Source organism: Chinchilla lanigera, unplaced genomic scaffold, assembly GCF_000276665.1.
Source record: "Chinchilla lanigera isolate Chin_1 unplaced genomic scaffold, ChiLan1.0 scaffold00126, whole genome shotgun sequence".
Lineage (NCBI taxonomy): Eukaryota > Metazoa > Chordata > Mammalia > Rodentia > Chinchillidae > Chinchilla > Chinchilla lanigera.
The window spans coordinates 2,317,049-2,340,544 of record NW_004955527.1 but is presented as its reverse complement, the minus strand read 5'-3'; the positions used below and the strand labels follow the sequence as shown (position 1 = coordinate 2,340,544).

Here is a 23,496-nt window from a genome sequence, read left to right as displayed (position 1 = left end):
GTGTTTTAAGATTTCATTTTTGTTATTAAATATAATTGTTTGGGCAGTTTATGTAGTTTGGCAATTTTTATAATTACCCAAGCAGTCAAAAGTTAATGAGTGCGCCAGGTGTGGTGGTGCACGCCTGTAATCCCAGCTACTTGGGAGGCCAGAGGATCACAAGTTCAGGGCCAGCCTGTGTAACCTCTTGAGATCCTGTCTCAAGGTATAAAAAAGGGCTGGGCATTGTAGCTCAGTGCTAGAACGCTTGCGTAGCATGCGTGAGACCCTGGTTTGATCCTTACCACTGCCAAAAAATAGTTAATTAGAAAAAAAAAAAATTTACACATTTTTCCTGGATTTCTTTGAAATTCTTTCCTACAACAGAACATGCACTTCAGTAGTGCTTTCATGTCTGTGTCTAAATGTAGTGTTAAAATATGGCTTCAAATAAATTTGCAAGTAAATAAAAGTTCAATATATGTTTTAATCAGATGAAAGTGTAAAAACTTTCTCATTAAAATGACATTTTCCTTCCAGTAAATTTAAAATGAAAAGATGGTATGCATGTATTTCTGTATATGAGCCAGAAAATCCCTAATAAAATGAGCAACCTATTATGAGAACACTAGTCATGAAAGCCCAATTAAAACAATGATTGCTCAGCCATGAAAATAATTTTTGGAGTAAAGTAAAATATTAAGCTTGTTACTGTTTACTTATTGAATAGGCTAATGCTGTTTAGAAACTGACCAGTTACAAAAACAGACAATTCTGAGGTGAATGTTTGCATGACTTACTTAGTTTTGCTTGCTCCTTTCTGATTAAATATTTTTCCCCCCCTCCTAAATGCAGGGCTTCAGATAACAGGGAGCGTGCTTATGAACATAGTGCCTATGGACACCATGAACGGGGGACGGGAGCATTTGATCGGACAAGACATTACGATCAGGATTACTATAGAGATCCTCGAGAGCGGACATTACCACATGGGCTCTATTATACTTCTCCTCGGAGTCGAAGTCCAAACCGTTTTGATGCTCATGATCCCCGATACGAACCTAGGGCTCGGGAGCAGTTTACACTGCCCAGTGTGGTACACAGGGATATCTACAGGGATGATATTACCCGGGAGGTACGAGGCAGAAGGCCAGAGCGGAATTACCAGCACAGCAGGAGTCGCTCACCACACTCATCCCAGTCTAGAAATCAGTCTCCTCAGAGACTGGCTAGCCAAGCGACTAGACCCACCAGGTCCCCTAGCGGCAGCGGCTCTAGGAGTAGATCCTCCAGTAGTGATTCAATCAGCAGCAGCAGTAGTACCAGCAGTGACAGGTAGGTTAACAGCCTTTTGTTGTAACAGATGAGCTGTTAAATTCTCAATGATCAATGATAATGGTTTTAGTGTAATGATTTTTTGAAGAAAATAATCTTGAATTGTATATGTAATATGTAAAGTAACTTTAACATGTGGACATTTGAATTAACTAAAAGCTAACCAGTGATGCAAATGCTGTTTCATCCTCTAGAAACTCAATATTGAAATTAAATTGCCAGCTGGATGTGGTGGTGCACGCCTATAATCCCAGCACTTGGGAGGCTGAGGCAGGAGAGTTGCCATGAGTTTGAGGCCAGCCTGGGCTGCATAGTGAGTTCAAGGCCAGCCTGAACTACATAGTGAGACCCTGTCTCAAAAAAAAAAAAAAAAAAAAGGCTAAAAAGGAAGGTAAATGGTGACTTAAGGAATATGAGGTAAATCTTATGCCACTGAAAATGTGGTATCCCTTAAGTTTTTAATTTTTTAGGTGTGCAATGCCAGTGTATTTATTTTTGTTATTTTGCTTGAATGTTTGTAAAAGCTGATGGTTAAATTTTTATTGGTGATTTGTTGACACATCTCTTATCAATGTCTGAGTCAGCTTATGAACAAATTAACTTCAATGTCAAGGTGGTTAGCCAAATTTAAAAAACAAGTAGGAAAAAAGCTTCCTTTAATTGCAGGTTGTGACATTGTTGTTCTCTGAGGCTAAAGTAACTCATGAGTTGGGAATTTTTTTTGACAAAGTCATTTTTCCAAAGGTAAAAAATAATAAACTGAACATAATCTTAACAAGGAGACATAGCAGTTACATATGGATTTGAGATAGTAGATCTAGGTAGATGGTATAGATCATTTTTAGTAATTTTAGACAATTCACTTAAACTCTTTGGGCCTCAATTTTCTCATCCTTTATAAGAACCTTACTTTATAGAGTTACTGTGAAGTTTAAAATGAAAACTGCTTATAAAATGCTTATCTTGATACCTACGTATGTTAAATGAATGCTGCCACCTGTCTTGAATACTATACTCTTTGGTTGCTTGCTAGCTATTCTTACTAATTTAGATGGTATAGTCTTTGGTCTCCTCTTTTTTCCCATTAGTGGGGTTTTTTTTGGTCTTTTTTGACTTGCTGTGCTGTTCAGGCTGGCCCCAAGCTCACTTTGTAGCCCAGGGTGGTCTTGAACTTCCAGTGATCCTCCTGCCTCAGCCTCCCTGAGTGCTGGGATTATAGGCCTGTACCACCATGCCTGGCTTCCCATTGTTGTTGTCATTATTGTTCAGTTAATCCCAGGTGTCTTAGTTTTAAATTTAGGTGTAAAAATCCCAGATTATCTTTCTTTCAGTATTGGCTGCTTAGATTTAATTTAAGAAAAGCAATGATTATGTAATTTAATGGCTCTTTTTAGGCTTTTTTTTTTTTTGGTTTTTGGTTTTTCTCCGGTACCAGGAACTGAACTCATGACCTTGCGCTTGCCAGGCAGGCACTTTGCCGCTGAGCTAAATCACCAGCCCCCTTCCTAAATTTTCTAATTCAGAATAATAAATGGAAACATTTGGCTCTTAAAGTGAAATGAGTAGTTTGTTTAGGAAGTTAGCAAAGTTGTTTTCTCCAGATTTGCACCTTCATGATATGCTTTAAAATTCTTCTCTTTTTTTCTTGAGACAGGATATTGGTGTGTAGTGCAGGCTGGCCTGGAACTCACGGTGATCCTTCTGCCTCAGCCTCCCAAGTGCTAGAGTTACAGGCATGTGAAACCATGCCTAGCTTCTTAACTTCTCTTGATTTTATTTGTTATATTGTCCAGATAAGTGATTGGTGAAATTCATTAGAACCCTATAAACTGATCATAAAAATTTGTTATATTTACTATTTATGCTGCGTAGAACTGTCTACTCAAGTTTGCCAGGCATAGTGGCACACACCTGTAATCTCAGGACTCTGGGAGGCTGAGGCAGAAGGATGGCAAGTTCAGGTGCAGCCTGCTTAATTAAGAGACTTAAAAAAAGACTCTCAAAGTTAAAAAAAAATAAAAGGACTATGGATGTAACTTAGTGTAAAGGCCTTACATGCAGTCCCCAGTACTGAAAAAAAAAAAGTCAAATTTTAGTTATCCTCCCCCGCCCAAACCTGCCTCATTAAAGGAATTTCACTACACTCCTTGGATCAAAACTTAACTGAAAAGATAACATGTGCTGGCATTATTGAATTTGTAGTATTATACTTTGGAGGGAGTTACAGTGGTTTAGGATCTGGTCTCCTATTGTAGACTTAAAAGCTTAAACCTAAAGGTGATCTAATGAATTCCATGCTCACATATTTAAGAAAACATAAACAACAACAAGCCTGTATTTCTATTTATTATACACTGACAGGAGGGCAGGGTGTACTTAGAAAATGTACTTGGGGACTAACTGTAATGAAAAAAAGTGGTGAACAAAAGGACTTTTCTTGATTACTGTACCAGCTTACAGTAGTTAGATTTATCTGCTTAAAGAATGCAGTGATCTGATAAGCTGACAAGCTTAATTTGCTTACATAGTATTTTAAGTTATGCCAGTGTTTTGTGGGTTGTTTTTTGGTCTTCTTTTTTTTTTTTTTTTTTTTTTTTTTTTTTCTAGGGGGTTTTTTTTTTTTTTTGGCGTACTGGGGATCGAACTCAGGACCTTGCGCTTGCCAGGCAGGCGCTTATGCCACTGAGCTATATCACCAGCCCCAGGGACAGAGACAGGGTCTTACTATGCAATTCAGGCTGGCCTTCAGCTCACTGTAGCCCAGGCTGGTCGCAAACTTTCAAGGATGCTCCTGCCTCAGCCTTCTGAGTGCTGGGATTACAGGCATGTGCCACCATGCCTGGCATATGCTAGTGTTTAAAAACCTAGAATTTTACCTCATGTGTTCCATCTAATTTGCACTGTTGGACTGTATTATCTGACAAGGTAAGGATAATTGAAATCTGGCTGGGGACAACTTCTTCCCATGGCTTGGGCAAGAGCCACAGGTAGATTTTTGCTGTTTTTCCTTTCCTATGTCTGTGTAGTCTTCTATTAGAATGTTATTTCCCCCCTTCTGGAGAGGCTGTAATACATTTACTTAAGTTATTGGTTTCTTTTCATATGTAGTCATATTTTCTAGAGCTGTAATATTTCTGCCTTAAATAACTTGCTTTTAGTTGTTTACCTGAACCTCATTCATGAACTTATTGAGTCCCTTCTAGCTTCAATGACATGCCAGCTGTTATGTAATGACAGTTTTTGTGTTTGTACACAGAACAATGGGAGAATGGAAAGAGAATTTTTTAGACTGCTGGGGAGATCTAAGAGGTAGCATTTTCTTGGGCTATGGAGGATATACATATAGGACATAAACAGGAAGGGAAGCATTTTAGGCTAGTAGACAGGGAACGTTGTGGGCAGAAGAAACAACCTGAAAAGACAGACGTGGGCAAAAGAATGTGTTGAGGCCAACAGATAATTTAGCAAGATTTAACCATGCTAGAGTGTTGGGGATTTTAATCTTTTTGCAGAGGGAAGCCCTTAAAAATTTTTCAAATCAAGATGGCTTCTGGAGATCTTTGCCTCAGAAAGGTGACTAGTGATATAGAATAGAGATTATGGTTCAGAGGCCATCTTAGTACCATAGAGGGGGAAAGCTTGAATTGAGTCTCTGACTTGAAACAGTTAGGTGAGATGTTATGTTAAAAGGTAGATTGCTGATTTATTCAAAACAGAATAAACTTTGGTGATTGGCTGAATAATGGGCTTCCAGTGCTGTCTTGTAAGAACAGGATCAAGTAGTCTTTGTGTATACCACAGAAGCCACTATATTGCCTTTCTCAGAGTGCTTCTCCAAAAACAGTTGAAATAGCACTTAGGCACGATTCTTAGTCAGCCCAAAGGATAAAGCAGAACTGATGTAGATAGGTGAAAAATTTGGTTATCATGTTGCAGTTGAGGCAGGTGTACAGAGGGTTCAGCCTCCCTTTTATCAGATAGCCCCCTTTTCTCTATAATTATACTGAGTGCAGAGTATAGTATTTTCAAATCTTACATGAATTCAAAATGTTTAATTTCCTTTTGCAAGACATACGCTCTTTTTTGTATTCTTTAAAATTTTTTTTTTTTCTTGCGGTACTGGGGATTGAACTCACGACCTTGCGCTTGCCAAGCAGGCGCTTATGCCACAGAGGTATATCCCCAGCCCTCTTTAAAACTTTACAGTTGGACCCAGGCATGGTGGCGCATGCCTATAAGACCATCACTTGGGTGGCTGAGGCAGGAGACTTGGGAGGCTAAGGCAGGAGGATCACTGCAAGTTCAAGGCCAGCCTGGGCTACATAGCAAAACCCTGTCTCAAAAAAGAGAAACAAAACAAAAACACTTTATAGCTGTAGAACTATGACATTCCTAGAAATTCTTTAAAGATATTTATTGATTGATTGATTGAGTTTTTTTTTTCCGGTACCGGGAATCGAACTCACGACCTTGCACTTGCTGGGCTGGTGCTGTGTTGCTGAGCTAAATCCCCAGCCCCCATCTTTAAAGATGTTTAGAATTAACACTTACGTGGTGGACAAGACACCTATAGAAATAAGTTTCTCTTCTGTCTGCAGGATTGATGGGAAATAAAGCACTCTGGATCCTCAATTTTTTTTTTATCTTTTTGAGACAGGGTCTCACTATGCAGTTCAGGCTGGCCTTGAACTTACTTTGTAGCCCAGGCTGGCGTCAAACTCAGAAGGATCCATCCTCCTGCCTCAGCCTCCTGAGTGCTGGGATTACAGGTGTGTGCCACCACATCCAGCAGTGGATCCTCAGTTCTTACAGTTTTGATGAACAGATTCGTATTGGTGCATTTCAAATGAGTAAACATGGGATTAATGGCAGTGTAGTTGTGAAGTTACAAACAGTGCACATACTGTTTCTGTGCAGTTGTTCACAGCATTTGTTTTTTTTTTTTGGTTTTTCTCCGGTACCGGGAACCGAACTCATGACCTTGCACTTGCCAGGCAGGCGCTTTTGCTGCTGAGCTAAATCCCCAGCCCCGTTCACAGCATTTAACTGGTGAGAACTGGGGCTTCAGAGTATTGGTTTTCTCTTGTGCTGCCTTGTGCTGCTGGAGGTCTCTTTGTCAGGGCCATTTATTGAGTCGCTTCTTTTAAAAGAACACCTTAAATATGTTAAATTCCACAAAAGCATTTATTTTACGGTTTCTTGATGTTAAATGTACCTTGTAGCTTCCTGTCACTTAATTTTTTCTTCTCGTTTATAAGACTTTTAATGTAGGCTAAAGGGATTGGAAATATTTGCTGAGGCTGAACCAGCTGATAACTTTCCTAATGTGTGAGAGTAATTCTGAGTTGGCTTTGCTTTACCAGTTGTTCATTTTGATCATGTGCAAAATGACTAGGCTGGTAAGGGGGGACCTGGATTGGATAAGGGCCAGCATCACATCCGTCGTCTAGCCTGAAATGAAATTAAACACTACCTTCCATGATGAAAGCAGGCAACAAATGCAGTAATCTTAACAAACCACAGTAGTATCCCAGTGTGAGTTATTTTTGTTACCAATAGAAATCCACAGGTATTTTAATGTTTAATGTTATAGTAACAGATATCTCAAATTTGGGTTATATTTACCTTTACTTTGAAAGTGGTTAGTTATTAAACTCAGTGTTAGTAAAGACATGTTACTTTTAGTGTAATTAATCCCCCCCTCCCATCCTTCCTTCCTTCCTTCCTTCCTTCCTTCCTTCCTTCCTTCCTTCCTTCCTTCCTTCCCTTTTTCCCGCCTTCCCTCCCTCCTTCCTTCCTTTATTTTTTTAGACAAGGTCTTGCTATGTAGCTTAGGCAGGTCTTGAACTCATGGCAATCCTCGTGCCTCAGCCTCCTGAGGGCTGGGATTACAGGTGTGTGCCACCACACCTGGCTACTTTATAAATTGGAAAACATCTTGACAAGTGGTTCTTGTTGCCTCATTTTCATCAGCTTGTCAAAAGTGGGACCCTGGCACCTTTTTAGCTGCACTTAGTTCCCGATTCTATGTTCTACCTTTATTGAGAAGGTAGAAAAACAGATGAAAGTAATGAAAAACAGTTGAGATTTTGATAATCCAAAATCTTGTTTCATCCCTTGCCAAACAGGTTATTTTCCTAAATGTCTTCATAGGCTAAAGTTAACTTGCTATCACATCTAGCCAGCCATTTCATAAGTAATACCTTATTTTATTTATGGAATAACATTGCTCATACAATTGTATAGAGCCCTTAAAATAGGTCAGCTTGGATTAATCTGGCTGTGGCTAATCTAAAGAAATTCTACATGTGTGATTGAGAGTTAATAATTAGATTAATGTGAATGACTATGGCTTCCTTCCCTTTTTCCCGCCTTCAAACAAGGTACATCTTGTTTTACCAAAGTGAAGCTCATTTTCTGTCTCCCTTAACATATTTTTTGTCTTCTGAGCATCTTTTTCCTCTGAACCTGTTGGCTCAACTGAAGGAGGGTATTTCATGTAATTATAGATTTTTATTATTTCTTTTTTGATTTTTGAAACAAGGTCTTTCTCTGTAGTCCAGGCTGGCCTTGAACTCACTATCTTCCTGTCTTCGCTTCTTGAGTCTTACAATCACAGATATATATCACCAAGCCTGGCTTTGCATTTTTATTTTTTCTAATCATAAACGTTTAGATGGAAATTTCTAAAATAAGTATAGTAACTAGCAAAGAAATCTACATTTAAATAGTTGTAGTGCATAACCTCTCATTGTATCTTATTTATAGCTTTCACTTAAGTCTTATGGTCTTAATTATAATGAGATACCTGTATGAAGAGATTGGAAGTTTAGAGCAAGTAGTCATGTTAGTTTTTTTTGAGGCAGTGTCTTACTATGTAGCCCAGGCTTGAACTGGTGATCCTCCTTCCTCAACCTCCAGAGTGACGGGGTTACCTTGAGTGCCACTACACCTGGCCTTAAATAGATTTAAAAAATTATAATGAACTTGGTGTGGTTGGGGCATAACAGTAATTCCCATCTTTGTAATTTCTTGGGTTGAGGCTAGAGTTTAAGGGCACCCTGGGCCATTTAGTGAGACTCTGCCTTCGAATTAAAAAAAAATGAAAAGTGCTGAAGATGCAACTCAGTTGTAGACTGCTTGCCTAGCATGTGTGAGGACCTGGGTTTAAGCCCTAGTATTGCTCCCAAATTATGAGAGAGATATTTTTAAAATGTATTTGAAGCTGGGTACCACAGTAGTTGCCTATAGTTTCAGCTACTCGGGAAGCTGAAGCGGGAGGATCCCTTGAGTCCAGGAATTCAAGATCAGCATGGGCAACATAGTGAGACTCTGAATTTACAAGATTTTTTTTTTTTCACATTTTCATTGTATAGTTACATTATTTAAATGTCTTTTTCTTGTTGCGGTGCAGGGGATTAAACTCATATGCTAGGCAAGTGCTATGCCGCTGAGCTACATTCCCAGTCCTTACAATATGTTTTGAATTGTCATAAATTGGAAGACAAAAGGGAAAAACTTAGGAACAAAGAAAAGAGTGGGAAAGACAGGCAGTCACAAATTTGGGAGTGGGTAAAAATTGGGCCTTAATGCTGAGCTGTAGCATCCCTTTGTCTGTGTCTTTCCGGCTTACCCTTCTTCCCTCCCTTTCTTTTTTATTTCCTTTTTAAAATTTGTTCCGAGAAAAGGTCTTGGCTAAAGTCTCGGAGTTGCCCAGGTTGGATTTGAATTTGCAGTCTTCCTGCCTCAACCTGTTAAAAAGTCTGGGATTATAGGCATGCGCCACTGCACCTGGCCAAAAGCTATATATTTAAAGAACTATATCAGCAAAGTATTCATCTTACTTTCTGGTGACACCGTTCTTCATAAAATTTAAAGCAATCAGACTTTTTCGTTCGTATGGTTTGTTAAGGTTTGTTTTATGGTTCTCTCTCCTCTGTTAGTATTTTTTCTTTTTTTTGACCCCACCCCTCCTCTTGTTACTTTTGCATTAGAACAATCTAATACTTAAAGGGAAATGAAAATATTTTTCATTGCTGGTATTACTTGAAGAATGTGTCTGTATATTTCTGTTTTTTTAATGGAGAAAAGAAATGTATGTTTAGAAGTAGTCAGCTGGACTCAGTTTAGATGATCCCAATTTTGTTGGCAACATCCAAAGCATGATAATCAGGAGCCAGTCTAACATATGCCTTCTTCTCTCCATCAGGCCTGATTAGGGTCTTCACCTTGGCCACATCGGTGTCATAGAGCTTCTTCACAGTTTGTTTGATCTGGTACTTATTTGCCTTGACATCCACTGAATGTGTTGTTGTCCTCTTTCTTTTTAATTGCTGACTCCATGGTCAGGGAAAACTTGATGATGGCATAATGATTAGGTATATTTTCCTTTGGAAAATATTATTTTTCTGGGGGTGCTCTTCTGAGGGTATTTGAGCTGCCTCCAGAGCCTCAGTGTCTTGCAACAGCAGAAGGTGGGTGACCTTGAGATCTTCTTTTAGTGGCTATGGTTGCCTTTTAGCATGGCCTTCTTGGCTTGCAAAGCTTTTGCTTTGGCTTCAGCTTTGGGAGGGGCAGGAGCTTCCTCCTTTGCCTTTGGCGCCATCTTGATTAAAAAGGCTGTCTGTATTTTGGGGGAGGGGTATTGGGAATTGAACTCAGGACCTTGCCCTTGCCAGGCAGGCACTTGTGCTGCTGGGCTATATCCCCGGCCCCTTGTAGATTTCTTTTAAGTTTTATGTTTTGAGTAAATTACATCAAAAGTTTTCTACAGCCCTAACACATTTTTACTGATGTTAGACAATTTTTTTCTGTGATACTGGGGATTGCATGCTAGGGTACCATTGAGCTACACCCTTAGCCCCTAAATTCTGGACTTTTTTGTAATAGACATAAAAGGGTTATAGAAAGGAATGCGATCCTTTTGGTGGAAAAAAAAAATAGCATGAGTGTCCCTAGTCTACAAAGCAATCTTCCCCTCTCCCCCTGTGCAGACCAGATCTGCAAATCATTTTGTGAATAATCGGAGTGTTACAGATAATGGTTTCTTTCCTGTAGGAGTGGAAGTTTTAGGTCTTTTCCTGTGGATGATTTGCAGTTCATTTATTTTAGTTGTGGGAGATGATTTTCCAAGTTCAAAAAAATGTTTAAAATTGCTATTATTTTGCAGGATTGTGAAAGAATATGGTTGAGGTTGAAAAAACAAGGGAAAGCATTGGGATGGTAACTCAGAATGAGAGTATGTCTTCCAGTTCTATAGGCGTGATTGTTCAGGTGTTAATTGGGAGAATGTATGTTCAGTTTTCTGCGGTAATATCTTGTGTTAGAAACTACCACATATTTCAGCAGCTTTAATATATATACTAAATAAGGTTGTTCTTAAAAGTAGAGTGACGTGTGTGTGATGTCTTAACACTGTTTAATCATAAGAACACATTTGTCTGAATTTTTTTATTTTTATTTTTTATTTTTGGTACTGGGAATCGAACTCATGACCTCAGGCTTGCCAGGCAAGCGCTTAAACTGCTGAGCTATATACCCCCGGCCCTGTCTGAATTTTTTTAATCAAGTGATGTTATTCCTATAAGGGGTAGGTAATACTTTTAAGATTCAGTTAGAGAAGCAATTTTGTTTTGTTATACTGTTATTCCTTTTTTTTTTTTTTTTTGAGACAGGGTCTCAGCCATGTAGTTCGGGATGGCCTTGAACGTACTATGAAGCCCAGGCTGGCCTCAAACTGCAGAGATGCCTCCTGCATGCTGTGATTATAGGCGTGCGCCACCATGACCCCCTGGGTTTAAAAAAAGAACAGCAGAAGAAAGTACTACTAAAAGTAGTAGCTTTTAATCTCAGAAACATTATTGCAACTGAAACTTAACCTTATTTAAGATATTTGTGATTAAAAGCCATAATTTATTTTTTCCTGGCTGTTCCATTTGTAGCTGCATAGGATTGAAGTGAAAGTACAAATTAAGTTGGCTTTATAATATAAAACTTTTCTTTTTACTATGATTATACATGACAATGTGAGATGAATCACTTAAATTGAAAGGTTCTTTGAGTACCAAAGAGAAAACATCCTGTATTGAGACCAAATTCTTTACTTATCAACTAAAAAGAAAAAAAGAAAATTATATAGTGAATATCAGTGATTAGGTATATTTTCCTTTGGAAATAACAAATGAAGTATATGTTTTGGGAGCATTCAGAAGATTTTCAGGGAGGAACTATAAACCTTTTCAGCTAAGAGGCCAAAGTCAAGGATAAAAATAATTTTTTCGTGTGGTGCTAGTGGTCAAACTCAGGGCCTTGGTGTGCACTGCCACTGAGCTGTATCTCGGCCCAGTCAATGTTGTTAGGGATGTTCTTCATTTATCTTGTACTTTCTATTTTCATTTATGGAAATAGTTTACATAGGCAAAATACAAGTATTTGCTTTCTTATTTAAATCTAAGTAAATTACATATTGCATTTCAAACAGCTGATTTGTTTCTGTCTTTTGTTCTGGTTCACTTATATATATAGTTGAAACTAACTGAGAATTCAAAAGGGAGAATACTTTGATGAAAATTAGTGTTATGTATAAAATGTACTCATTGCTCTGGACCTTTCCAGCTGTCCAATGAAGTTGCTCTCTTGAAGTTTGCAATTGTTACTTCTGATGGAAACCAATTAATGATTTTATTGACAATATTCTCTCTTTGAAAATAATTGTATGTAATTCTTTGAAAAGTTGCCCCACTTGGAGAGAAGTTCCTGGAAAAAAATAACAGGCATATTAGAAATGGTAGGTTTTGCTTCTGTCTTAAGTACGTGTTGCTTTCCAGAAGAAGAAGCATTTGCTCATTCCCTGTTTAATGGAATTTTAGACTATTTAGCAGCATGGAATGAGCATTTAACAGTGTGTACTTTGAAGAGATGTATATTTAAAATCTTTTCCCACTCATTGGGGCAGGCAAACTGCAGAGGTCACTGAAGAGCTCATATTTTTGAAATATGTTGCATATTTCTGCACGTTGCATATTTCTGCTGCTGTGTGGTTTGCTTTGTTTGTCACTATGCAGCTCACAGCTCACAGCTTTGGCTTTGGGGGTCATATTAACCAGCAAACTTTTTTGGATGTTAAATATGGAATGCAGAGTGTTAGGAATTGCTCCGGTGGGGTTACCGCTCATTGTGGAGATTTGTAAACAGGTTAATTTCCTTTCTGGTTTTCCAGAAGTGCTGTCAAGCACAGCATTTTTAGTAAGCCTTTTTTTTTTTTTTGAGAAGTGTAGGTCTTGTCTGTGGGCAGTTCCTCTATGTATAGGTGGTCCATTTTGGAAACAGGTGCTGGGCTAACCCATGTACATTATTTGCTATACTTCTAGGAAAATGGGAATCAGGTAGACCCAAGTGGTGAGAGCACATGGTTTACTGTGTACTCTGATAGCCAGCCTCTGAGTATTATAAGGGAAGCTGGAAAGTGCTTGTTTATGACTTGAGCTAGCCTAAGCTGGAATCATCCAGTTTGAGTTGGCTGCTTGCCACCTCCCTGGGCTTCCTTGTTTTGCCAGTGTTTCTGCCAGGCTGGCAGCCCAGGGGCGGGACCCAGGCTCTGTGACTGGACAGGCAGTGGCAGGGTCTGGGTGGTGCTGCCCACACCAGCCACCCAGGGCTGCCAGTTTCCCCAGCATGCTTGTGGGAAGCAGTGCTGTATTTCGGATCTAGCAAGGGTAAACACCCAAGACTAGATGGTGATTTTGAGTATATCCTTCCATTGTTGACCCTTAGCTCCAATAGTAATTTTTGTCTTCTGCCCCTTTAGAGGCTAAAGCTTGAGGGGCTGGGGATATAGCTCAGTGGCAGAAGCACCTGCCTAGCAAGTGTAAGGTCCTGGGTTTGATTCCCTGTACCACTGGGGGGAAAAAAAATAGAAATTAAAGCTTGAAAGGCTGCTTTTGCTCTACTACTGCCTGGTAGCTTCACAACATGGTTAGGGAATTTTGTTTTAGTTAGGTTAGCCTATCTCTTCCTTACCTGTTTGTTCTTACTCTTGGGTTGTGTTGGGGTTTGTTTTGGTTAATTTGGCGGAAGATATTAAAATAGGTTTGTGATTTGGTACGTTGTGGTTTTTAAAAATTTTTTGATTTTTTTTTTTTTTTTTTTTGAGACAAGGTTTTGCTATGTGTGCAGGCTGGCCTTGAACTTTTTTATGTAGCCCAGGCTGGCCTTGAATTTGTGGTGATTTGCCTGCTTCAATTTATCAAGTGCTGGGATTACAGGTATGCGCCACCATGCCCAGCTCCTTATGTGTTTTAATTTAATGTCGATGTGAAAAAATTACTGTTGCTTTAAAAATTAATAAACTGAGTCAGTGGATTAAGGTTTTGAACAAAAATTTTAAAATTGAAAGTGCCAAGCCAGGACTGGAGATATAGCTCAATGATTGAGCAGTTGCCTAGCATGTGCAAGGCCATGGGTTCAATCCCCAGCACACACACACACACAAAAGCAAAAAACCACGGGGCCAAAGCCGTACTTGTTTGACTTGGTTGTTATTTATTTATTTATTTATTTATTGACAGGGTTTTGCTCTGCAGTTCAGGCTGGCCTTGAGTTCACTATGTACAGGTTGGCCTCAAACTAGCAATAACCCTCCTGTCTCAGCCTCCCATGTGCTGGGATTACAGGCATGGGCCACTCACACTTGGTTTATTTGTTTGACTTGGAAACAAAATGTGTAAATCCCTTTAAAAAAAAACCATGTATTATGCTTAAGTTGCGAATTTTAATACAATGACAACTTCATGCATAAGGTGCCTTTGAAAAAAAGGACAGTTAAATGATTAAACATGGCCCGATTTCTGATAAGAGAAGACCATGAAGTTACTCAGATATATTCCAGTAAAGCAACAAATAAAAATACATTTATTTTTGACTTACTGGATACCAGAGTATAGCTGTGTAGAAAACGGATAGCTTTATTTATGTTTTAAACTTTTGGAATGAGGTTGATAGCTGTGTCAGTTGTTTTACTTAGAGCAGAATTGGTGGTCTTGTTCTTTAATCCCTCTTGCATTGTGTTGCTTGGAATCTCTGTGGTGTTTTCAGAAGCTACGATACAATTTCACCATGCCTTAGTCGTTCATGAAATGAAGGACAGTAGGCTTTTTTTTTTTTTTTTTTGGTCTTTTTGAGACAGGGTCTCACAATGCAGTTCAGGCTGGCCTTGAGCTCACTTTGTAGCCCAGGCTGGTCTCGAACTCTCAGTGATCCTCCTGCCTCAGCCTCCCAAGTGCTAGGATTACAGGCATGAGCCACCACACCCGGCTGGCATTCTTATTTATAATAAACATTACCAATTTCTGAAGTTCAGAATTAGCCAAGATTTCAGCCAGAGACCCTTCTCTGCCCTCAGTTAAAAAATATCAGTGAAAACTCTGTGATTGCTTTTATCTACAAGGAGGACTTATACACGTCCCTTGTTACAAAATGGGAAGCGTACCCTCTGATAATTTACATACTGAAGTTAATTAGTTGCTCATTCTCATGCTACTTAACCGCTGCTAGAAATTATGTAAAGTCATCTCTAGAGAATATCTTCTAAAATCTACTTTCAGCCTGGCGTGGTGGTGCACACCTGTAATCCCAGCACTTGGGAGCCTGAGGCAGGAGGATCATTTCGAGTTCGAGGCCAGCCTGGGCTACAAAGTGAGCTCAAGGCCAGCCTGAACTGCATAGTGAGACCCTGTCTCAAAAAGACCAAAAAAAAACAAAACAAAACAAAACAAAAAAACTACTTTCATAGTCAATAAAATAGTAAGTGAAATAGCTCTTAAAATTTTTTTGTACAATAATTAGTTTTTGCTGGATGTGATGGTGCCTCTGTAACCCTAGCCCTGGGGAGGCTAAGGCAAGAGGATTGCCATGAGTTTGAGCCCAGTCTGAACTACATAGTGAAACTCTGTCTCAAAAAAAAAAGAAACCAAACCACCACAACAAAATAAGTTTTCTCCTAAGAATCTGACTCATATTGTAAAAACTTTTCTTTAGGGTAGAAGAGAAGATTAGAAATACATGCCAAGGTGGGGCATAGTAGTGTATACCTGTAATCCCAAGGCGGTGGGAGATTGAGGCAGAAGGATTGTAAATTTGAGCCCATTTTGGTCAACTCAGTGGCTTAGCAAGACCCTGTCTCAAAATAAAAAGGGGGAGGAGGTAGGCTGGGGATCTTGGGGTGTTAGCTCAGTGTGAAAGCCTTGGGCTCATATATGACACGATTGATAAAACATTTTCTTACAAATATGTGGGAAAACAATATATAGTTCAGTAAAGTAGGGTGACTTTGTTAATAGCCATTTAACTTTTTCTTACTGCCATTAAGTAAAGTTTTTTTTTCCTTGTGTGAATTATTGGTGCAATTCTGTGTGGATTTTTTTTTTTTTTTTTGGTCTTTTTGAGACAGGGTCTCGCTATGCAGTTCAGGCTGACCTTGAGCTCACTTTGTAGGCCAGGCTGGCCTCAAACTCGCAATGATCCTCCTGCCTCAGCCTCCTGAGTGCTGGGATTACAGGTGTGCACCACCACACCTGGCTTGTGTGGATTTTTGATCATGTTTAAATGACTATCAGATTGTTTTTAAAGTTTGAAGTAGTAAATATGCTGAACTAAGAGAAAGTTTTTTAAGGTATTTGTCTTGTTTTTATTTTTAAATTTATTATTATTGTTATTTTGGGGTTACAGGGGATTGAATTCAGGAGCCAGGCAACAGATAAGCATTCTACTACTGAACTGTTACCTAGGTCTCTTCTCTAATTTTTTTTTCTTTCAGCTTTTTTTTTTTTCTGCCTGTGCTTTTAAGATGGAAATTTATATGTTCATGAATTACACTGTTCACTTGTTGGAGAGTTGTGGAATTAAGACATACGTGACTACGAAGATGACAGAGACTATGTCAGTCCCCCACAGGCCCCATGAACTGAGCTACATCCCTAGCCATTTTTATTTTGAGAAAAGATCTTGATAAGTTGCCCAGGCTAAAGCTCAAATTTGAGTCCCTTCTGCCTTAGCCTTCCAGAGTGCTAGGATTACAGGTGTGTGTCACCATGTCCAGGTTCCAGTTTATTAATAGTTTTTATGCTATAACAATTATTTTAAGATGTAATACACCTTTAATACGTTACTGCTCATAAGTGGTATTTCTTTATTAAGTACACACACATGTATTTGGGGCCATGCTTAAGGATTTTTTTCAATATTGTAATGGCCCACATGTTCTTTTATTTAAAGGGTGATAGGCTTTATTGAGATTTTTGCTTCTAGGACTAGGTTGTCCTAATACTGTAGGCACTAGCCCCATGTGGATATTGAGCATCTGAAATGTGCTTAGGGACTGGGGTGTAGCTCAGTGGTAGAGTGCTTCCCTAGCATGCTCAGGGACCAGTGTTTCATACCCAGGCCCACAAAAAATAAAACAAAAAAGAAATGTAGCTATTCTCTGTATCAATACTGAGCCTTATGATTACATAGACAAACCTCAGAAGCACACTAAAAGAAGTCAGTCACATACGATTAAATTTTTATAGGGATTGTCTAGAATAGGTATATCTGTAGAGACACAAAGTAGATTAGGGGTTACCAGGAGCTGGAGTGGGAGAGAATGGGGAATTTCTGTGTGTAGTTATAAATGCTTTTTTTTTTTTTTTTTTTTTTAAATGAGGGCAAGAGTATGTACTAAATTTTGGTACTAGTAATGGTTGCATAACTGTAAATGTACCAAAAACCATCCATTGTTCACTTTTAAATAGATTATTTTTACCTTATGAAATTATTTCAGAACTATTTAAAAAATACACATTGCCAGGTGTGGTGGCACATGGCGTTAATGCCAGCACTTTGGAGGCTGAGGTAGGGGGATCCTGTGAGTTCAAGACCAACCTGACTACGTAGCTAGATCCTCTGTCAAAAACAGAAACAAAAGCTGGGCGTGGTGGTGCTGATGTCTGTTAGGGAGGCTGGGGGAGGCAGATCACTTCAAGTAAGAAGCCAACTTGGGCTACAAAGTGAGTTCAGGGCAGCCTGAACTGCATAGTGAAACTCTCAGAAATATAAAAGAAAGAAAGAAGAAACAGAAAACCCCCCAACACATTGAAGTAAGACCCTATCTCAGAAAAACATTGAATTTAAAAGACCTGAAGATTTGAAGTTTAAAAGATTATTGAGTTTTATGTTGATTACATACTCGAATGCCCTATCTCAGAAAAACATTGAATTTAAAAGACCTGAAGATTTGAAGTTTAAAAGATTATTGAGTTTTATGTTGATTACATACTCGAATCCCCATTTTTCTTAGGCTAAATAAAATATTAAAATTAATTTCACCTATTTCTACTTATTATAAATGTTGCTATTTGAAACTTTTGAACTACATTTCTGGCAAATATTATTATTACTTTTTTTTTTTGGTACTGGGGATCGAACTCAGGACCTTGCGCTGGGCAGGCAGGCACTTGTGCCACTGAGCTGTATCCCTGGTCCTCTGGCATATAGTATTAAATGTTTGTTGGAGCTGTGTGTGGTGGCCCATGCCTATAATCCCAGCACTTGGGAGGCTGAGGCAGGAGGATCCCTGGGAGTTCAAGGCACCTTGGGCTACATAGTGAGTTCAAGGCTAGTGTGAACTATATAGCGAGATTCTGTCTACAAAAAAAGGCTGTTGGGCAACACTGTTCAAGAAGCAAACTCATTACTCATTCACAGAGTAACTTGTACATCAGCTTAGTGCATTTCATTTGGTTTTAAGATATAAATAGTCTGTTTTCTTTCTCAGACCTTTCTGTTCTTTGGAAATTAGATTAATGGAAGTGGCTTTCTGGACTTTATACCTAAAATATTAACTGAACTACTTCTAGATTCTAGTTTTTTTTTTTTTTTTTTGCTGCACTGTGGATTGAGCTCACGACCTTGCACTTGCCAGGCAGGTGCTCATGCCACTGAGCTATATCCCCAGCCCTAGATTCTAGTTTTCAACAGATTTTTTTTTAAAGACAGTCTTGCTATGTAGTTCAGGTTGGCCTTGGACTCACTGTGTAGCCCAGGCTGGCCTTGAACTCACAGCAATCCTCCTGCCTCAGCCTCCCATGTGCTGGGATTACACACATGTGCTATCACACCCAGCTTTTTTGAAGCATGGTCTCACTTATGTAGTTCAGGCTGGCCTCGAACTCATGGCATTTCTCCTGCCTCAGCCTCCCCAGTACTGGGATTACAGGTGTGTACCACCATGCCTGGCATTCAACAGATTTTTGTATTGTTCAGGGCAAATTTATATTGTTTTATTCATTTTAAAATGATGGCTGATACTTTTGTTAGTGGTATAAAAATATGTCTCAACATAAAGTGGGGTTGTGTTGGGATTAGAAAACAATTAACAAACTTGTGTATTGATTCTAGACATAGTTTCGGTGGCCAAGACCAGGGAAGTTTTGTGATTGTTATTTCAGTCCTGAAGGAGAGGCAGATAACCATCTGACTGTACTTTGTCATTAGGATGGTTGGGGCCATTTTGACTGTCACTGGAAGAAACTGCAAAATTGTTTCATTTAAGCAAAACAGTATTAGGGTGGGATTTCTTACTGAGTAACTTGTAGTCCTTTAAAAATTAAGTGCCCCAAGTAGTAGATGGTTTGTGCTTGCAGATGGAGTGTTTGGGCCAGGAACTGCCCAAATACAGAGTTTAGAAGTGGAAATAACAAACTTCTTTTGTATTCTAGGTAGGAAGGATATGTGCTTAGCAACAAAGCTAAATTGCAAAAAGTTCACGTTTACTTGTGGATTTGGGGAAGGCTCCATCAGTTGCTTGTCTTAGAATAAAACATTTTGCTTGATCTGTGTGCTTTCTTGGTTTATATTTTTTGGAACTCATAAGTAAGTTCAGTTGCTCATATAAGAAATCTGTCTGATTTTAAATAGTACATGTTTGAGGGAATGTGCAAATCCTACTGTTAAAATTGGGACTAGATTTTTCTTGTCTGATGATCTCCTGAATAAGGCATCTTTGGGATGTTCTAAGGACATCTACTGAGAGAAAGGATTTGTTTCTTGAGCAGACTTTACGTCTGTGTAGAAGGCATCCATGTTCAATGCTTTTTTCTTTGGTTACTTTAGTAGGGAGTTTTCTGATTGCTGAGGGATTGCCAACCATGTAATAACCCCACAGGTTAAGCTCTTTGGAATTTAAACTGAGAGAAAGTACTCTAGGACCACCGTTGTCTTGGACAGTGAGAATATGTAGAAAAATAATTATTGCCCTTTCCCCACTATGATTGATTGACTGATTGATTGATTTTTGATCTTTTTGAGACAAGGTTTCATTATGCAGTTCAGACTGGCCTTGAACTCACTGTGTAGCCCAGGCTGGCCTTGAATTCACAGCGCTCCTCCTGCCTCAGCCTCCTAAGTGCTGGGATTACAGGTGTGTGCCACCACTTCTGGCCTTACCCACTATGATTTTTGTACTTGCCAAAATCTTTGGGGATGGTGATGTAGCTCAATGGTAGAACATTTGCTTAGCATGCACAAGGGTTTGGGTTCCATCCCTAGTACTGTGAAGAAAAATAAAGTCTGTAGCAGAATCTGATCACATATTGACATGTGACCATATCTGGGGTATAGCCCAGTGGTACTGCTCAGCCTAGCATGCACTAGGTACTGGGTCTTATTCCCCAGTACCATAACAACAACAAAAAGCCAAAAGTCTGGGCCAGACTGTCACTGGAAGAAACTGCAAAATTGTTTCATTTAAGCAAAACCGTATTAGGGCGGATTTCTTACTTACTGAGTAACTTGTAGACCTTTAAAAATGAAGTGCCCCAAGTAGTAGATGGTTTGTGCTTGCAGCTGGCAGTGCAGCGCCAGCCTGGCTAGTTGAGGTCCTGAGTTCGATTTCTGGTACCAAAAGAAAAAAAAAAAAGCCAAAAATTTGAACATAAAATGGTAACAAGCTCTTGTAATGGAGTCTTTGGTAGTTGATTATTTATAATTTTTAAAGTCAACTAGGGAATTCTAGTGCTCAATAAAGCCCACCAGTAAATGCTATATGATTGACAAAAGCAAAGCCTCAGTTCACTTGTGCTGTTATTGTCAGAGCTACAATTGTTATCTGAAACTACCATATTATGTTTTTAATGCCAGAGTTTACAAAGTTTAAATATATTTTAAATTGTAGTAAGATATACAGCATAAAACTTAGCTGTTTGTTTGTTGGTTGGTTTATTTAGAGACAGGGTTGTACTATGTAGTTCAGGCTGTCCTTGAACTATGTAGTCCATGCTGGCCTCAAACTCACGGCAGTCCTCCTGCCTTGGCCTCCTGACTGCTGGGATTACAGGCGTGTGCCATCACACCTGGCTAACCAGTTTAATAATTTTTAAGTGTAGGTTGTACTTCGGTGCTATTTTAAACATAGTTTCATCCAACTGTCCGTCTTTCTCATCATTAAATAGTAACTCCCATTACGCTCTCTTTCGCCCTTTAAGAACTACTGTTTTCCTTTCTGTCTCTGATTTTTTTAACTTTGGAATGTTTAAAATTTTGGGGGGTTCTGGAGCTCAAGCCCAGAGCTTTCTGCATGTTAAGCAAGTAAGTTCTCTACCACTGAGTTATATCCCCAGCGTCTGTCTACAAATTTTTGACTCCTGCAGTTGTCCTTTATATGTAGTACAAAGCAGCATTTGTCCTTTGTCCCCTGCTTCATTTCATTCAGCATATTTTCAGAATGCATCTACCTTGTTAGATATATCAGGGTTTCCTACCAGCCTCCTGAGTGATTGTAGGCATGCACCACCATGCCCGGCTGTCATTACGTCATTTTAAATGCACAGTTCTGTGGCATTGAGTATGTTCATAGACTGTGCCATCACCACCGCCATCTCCAGAACCTTCTCATCCTTCCAAACTGAAATTCTGTATCCACTCTACAGTAATTTCCACCTGTTTCTTCCCTCAACCCCTGACAGCCACCATTTTACTTCTGTCTGAATTTGACTACCCTTGTTCTTTATACAGAATTATATATTTGTGGGTTTTTTTTGTGTCTGGCTTATTTAGTATATTTTTGGTTTCATCCATATTGTAGCATGTCTCAGATTCCCTTTTTAAGGCTGAATAATACCCCTTTGTATGTACGGTATCACATTTTGTTTATCCATCTGTTTATTGATAGAGACGGGTTATTTCTACCTTTTGATTATAGAATATGCTGTGAATGTGGGTGTAGAAATATCCAGTGAAGACCTTGTTTTCTTTTTGGTTCCAGGAATCAAATTCAGGACCGCGCTTGCCAGGCAGGCACTTATGCCACTGAGCTATATCCCTGGCCCAAGTCCTTGTTTTCAAATTTTTTTTTTGGGGGGGTGCTATATAACCATAAATGGATTTGCTGGATTATTTAGTAATTCTGTGTTCAGTTTTTTGGGCCAAGAGCTACCCTGTTTTCCTCCATGGCTGTACCATTTTGCCCACCCATCAATAATGCAAAAGTATTCTAGTTTCTTCATATTCTTGAGAATACTTGTTATGTTATATTTACTTTTTGTTTTTACTTTGGGGACTTTTTTTTTCTTTCTTGTTTCACTTTCTTTGGACACAGGGGATTGAATTCAGGGCCTTCTCCCTAAGCCTCTCCCACTCCCACACCACTTTCTGAGACAGGGTCTTGCTCAGTTACTGTGTTGCCCAGGCTGGGCTTGAACTTGAAATCCTCCTGCCTCAGCCTCCCAGAGTGCTATAATTACATCTATGCACCTCCATACCCATTATTGTTTGTTAGTTAGAGACAATTTCTATTCTTGTCTAGACTGACCTCAAACTTGCAATCCTGTTGCCTCAGTCTCCTATGCTGCTGGTTTATAGGTGTGTACCGCTGTGCTCAGCTTGTTTGCTCAGTTTTGAATCAGATTGTTTTTATTGTTATTCATTGTATCACCATTTTTAAGACAATTTTAAAATGTCTCAGTTATAAAAGTACGGTACCCTGCTAGCTTCTTTATGTGAAATAGAAGTTTTACTAATTTCTTCTGGACAGTGTTCTTGGATAAGGAGCAATCTAACTGTAATAGTAAAGTATCATCTCAACTCCCTAGGTATATTGTATAAGGAAGCCATTTCATTATAAACACTTCTCATTGAGGTAAAACCTTACTCTGTAGAGTACGTATAGCTATTAAGTATGTCACTCATTATTTGTTTAAAAATTACAAAACAGTTTTGTCTGTAAAGTTCTTTGACCTTGTTATTGATATGGCAAAGTATACATTATAAAAAGCTATTGGCATTTTATCTTTTTTTTTTTTTTTTAACAGGATCTCTCTGTGTAGTCCAGGTTGGTCTCAAACACACTATGTAGCCCAGGCTGGCCTCAAACTTGCAGCAGTCCTCCTGCCTCAGCCTCCCCAAGTGCTGGGATTACAGGCATACACCACTACACCTGCCTTGCATTTTATCTTTTTATCATATTTTTCAACATCAAGTGATGCCAGAGTGTTTTGGATCCTAGCTTCGCCATGAGTAGTCTAATTTCATAAGTTGATATACTTTTTTGGGGGGGAAGTTTGGGAATTATGTTGAGATTTTTATGAAATAATCCATTATTAATAAGGAAGAATAGGCTGGGTGTGGTGGTGCACGCCTATAATCCCAGCACTTGGGAGGCTGAGGCAGGAGGATTGTTGCGAGTTTGAGACCAGCCTTGGCTACAAAGTGAGCTCAAGGCCAGCCTGAATTGCATAGCGAGACCCTGTCTCAAAAAGACAAAAAAAAAAAGTTAGAGTAATCACCTAAATATCTTGTGTTTGAGTCAGTCATACCTGTAATCCCAGGCCTCTGGGAGGTTGAGGCAGGTGGATCACAATTTAATGATTTGGTGAGATTCTGTTTCAAGATAAAAAAGGGACAGGGAGTGTAGCTCAGTGTAAAGGCACTCTTGATTCAATTCCTAGTGCTGAAAAAAAAAATCAATGAAGTGTTATATTGCTCTGTGATATCCCCTCCCACTTCTCTATTTCACAGTACTGGGTGGCTCAGGGAGTCACACATCACACATGCTAGGCAAGAACTGTACCACTGAGCTTACATCCCCAGTCCTTTTTCCCCTTCCCCTTCCCATTCCCTTTCCCCTTCCCCTTTTTCTCTTTCCCTTCCCCT

The 23,496-nt window shown here is 39.2% G+C and overlaps 1 protein-coding gene and 1 pseudogene across 1 annotated transcript in view; one reads left to right on the top strand and one right to left on the bottom strand.

Annotated features, from left to right (window-relative positions):
* Spen (spen family transcriptional repressor) overlaps positions 1–23,496 on the top strand; it is a gene marked incomplete at its 5' end in the record, with an annotated part of 63,826 nt that overhangs the window by 2,719 nt on the left and 37,611 nt on the right. The window contains 1 exon segment of the mRNA XM_013507394.1: positions 835–1,314. Coding sequence (XP_013362848.1) covers positions 835–1,314 — 480 coding nt within the window.
* Positions 9,432–9,919, bottom strand: LOC102018433 (annotated as a pseudogene).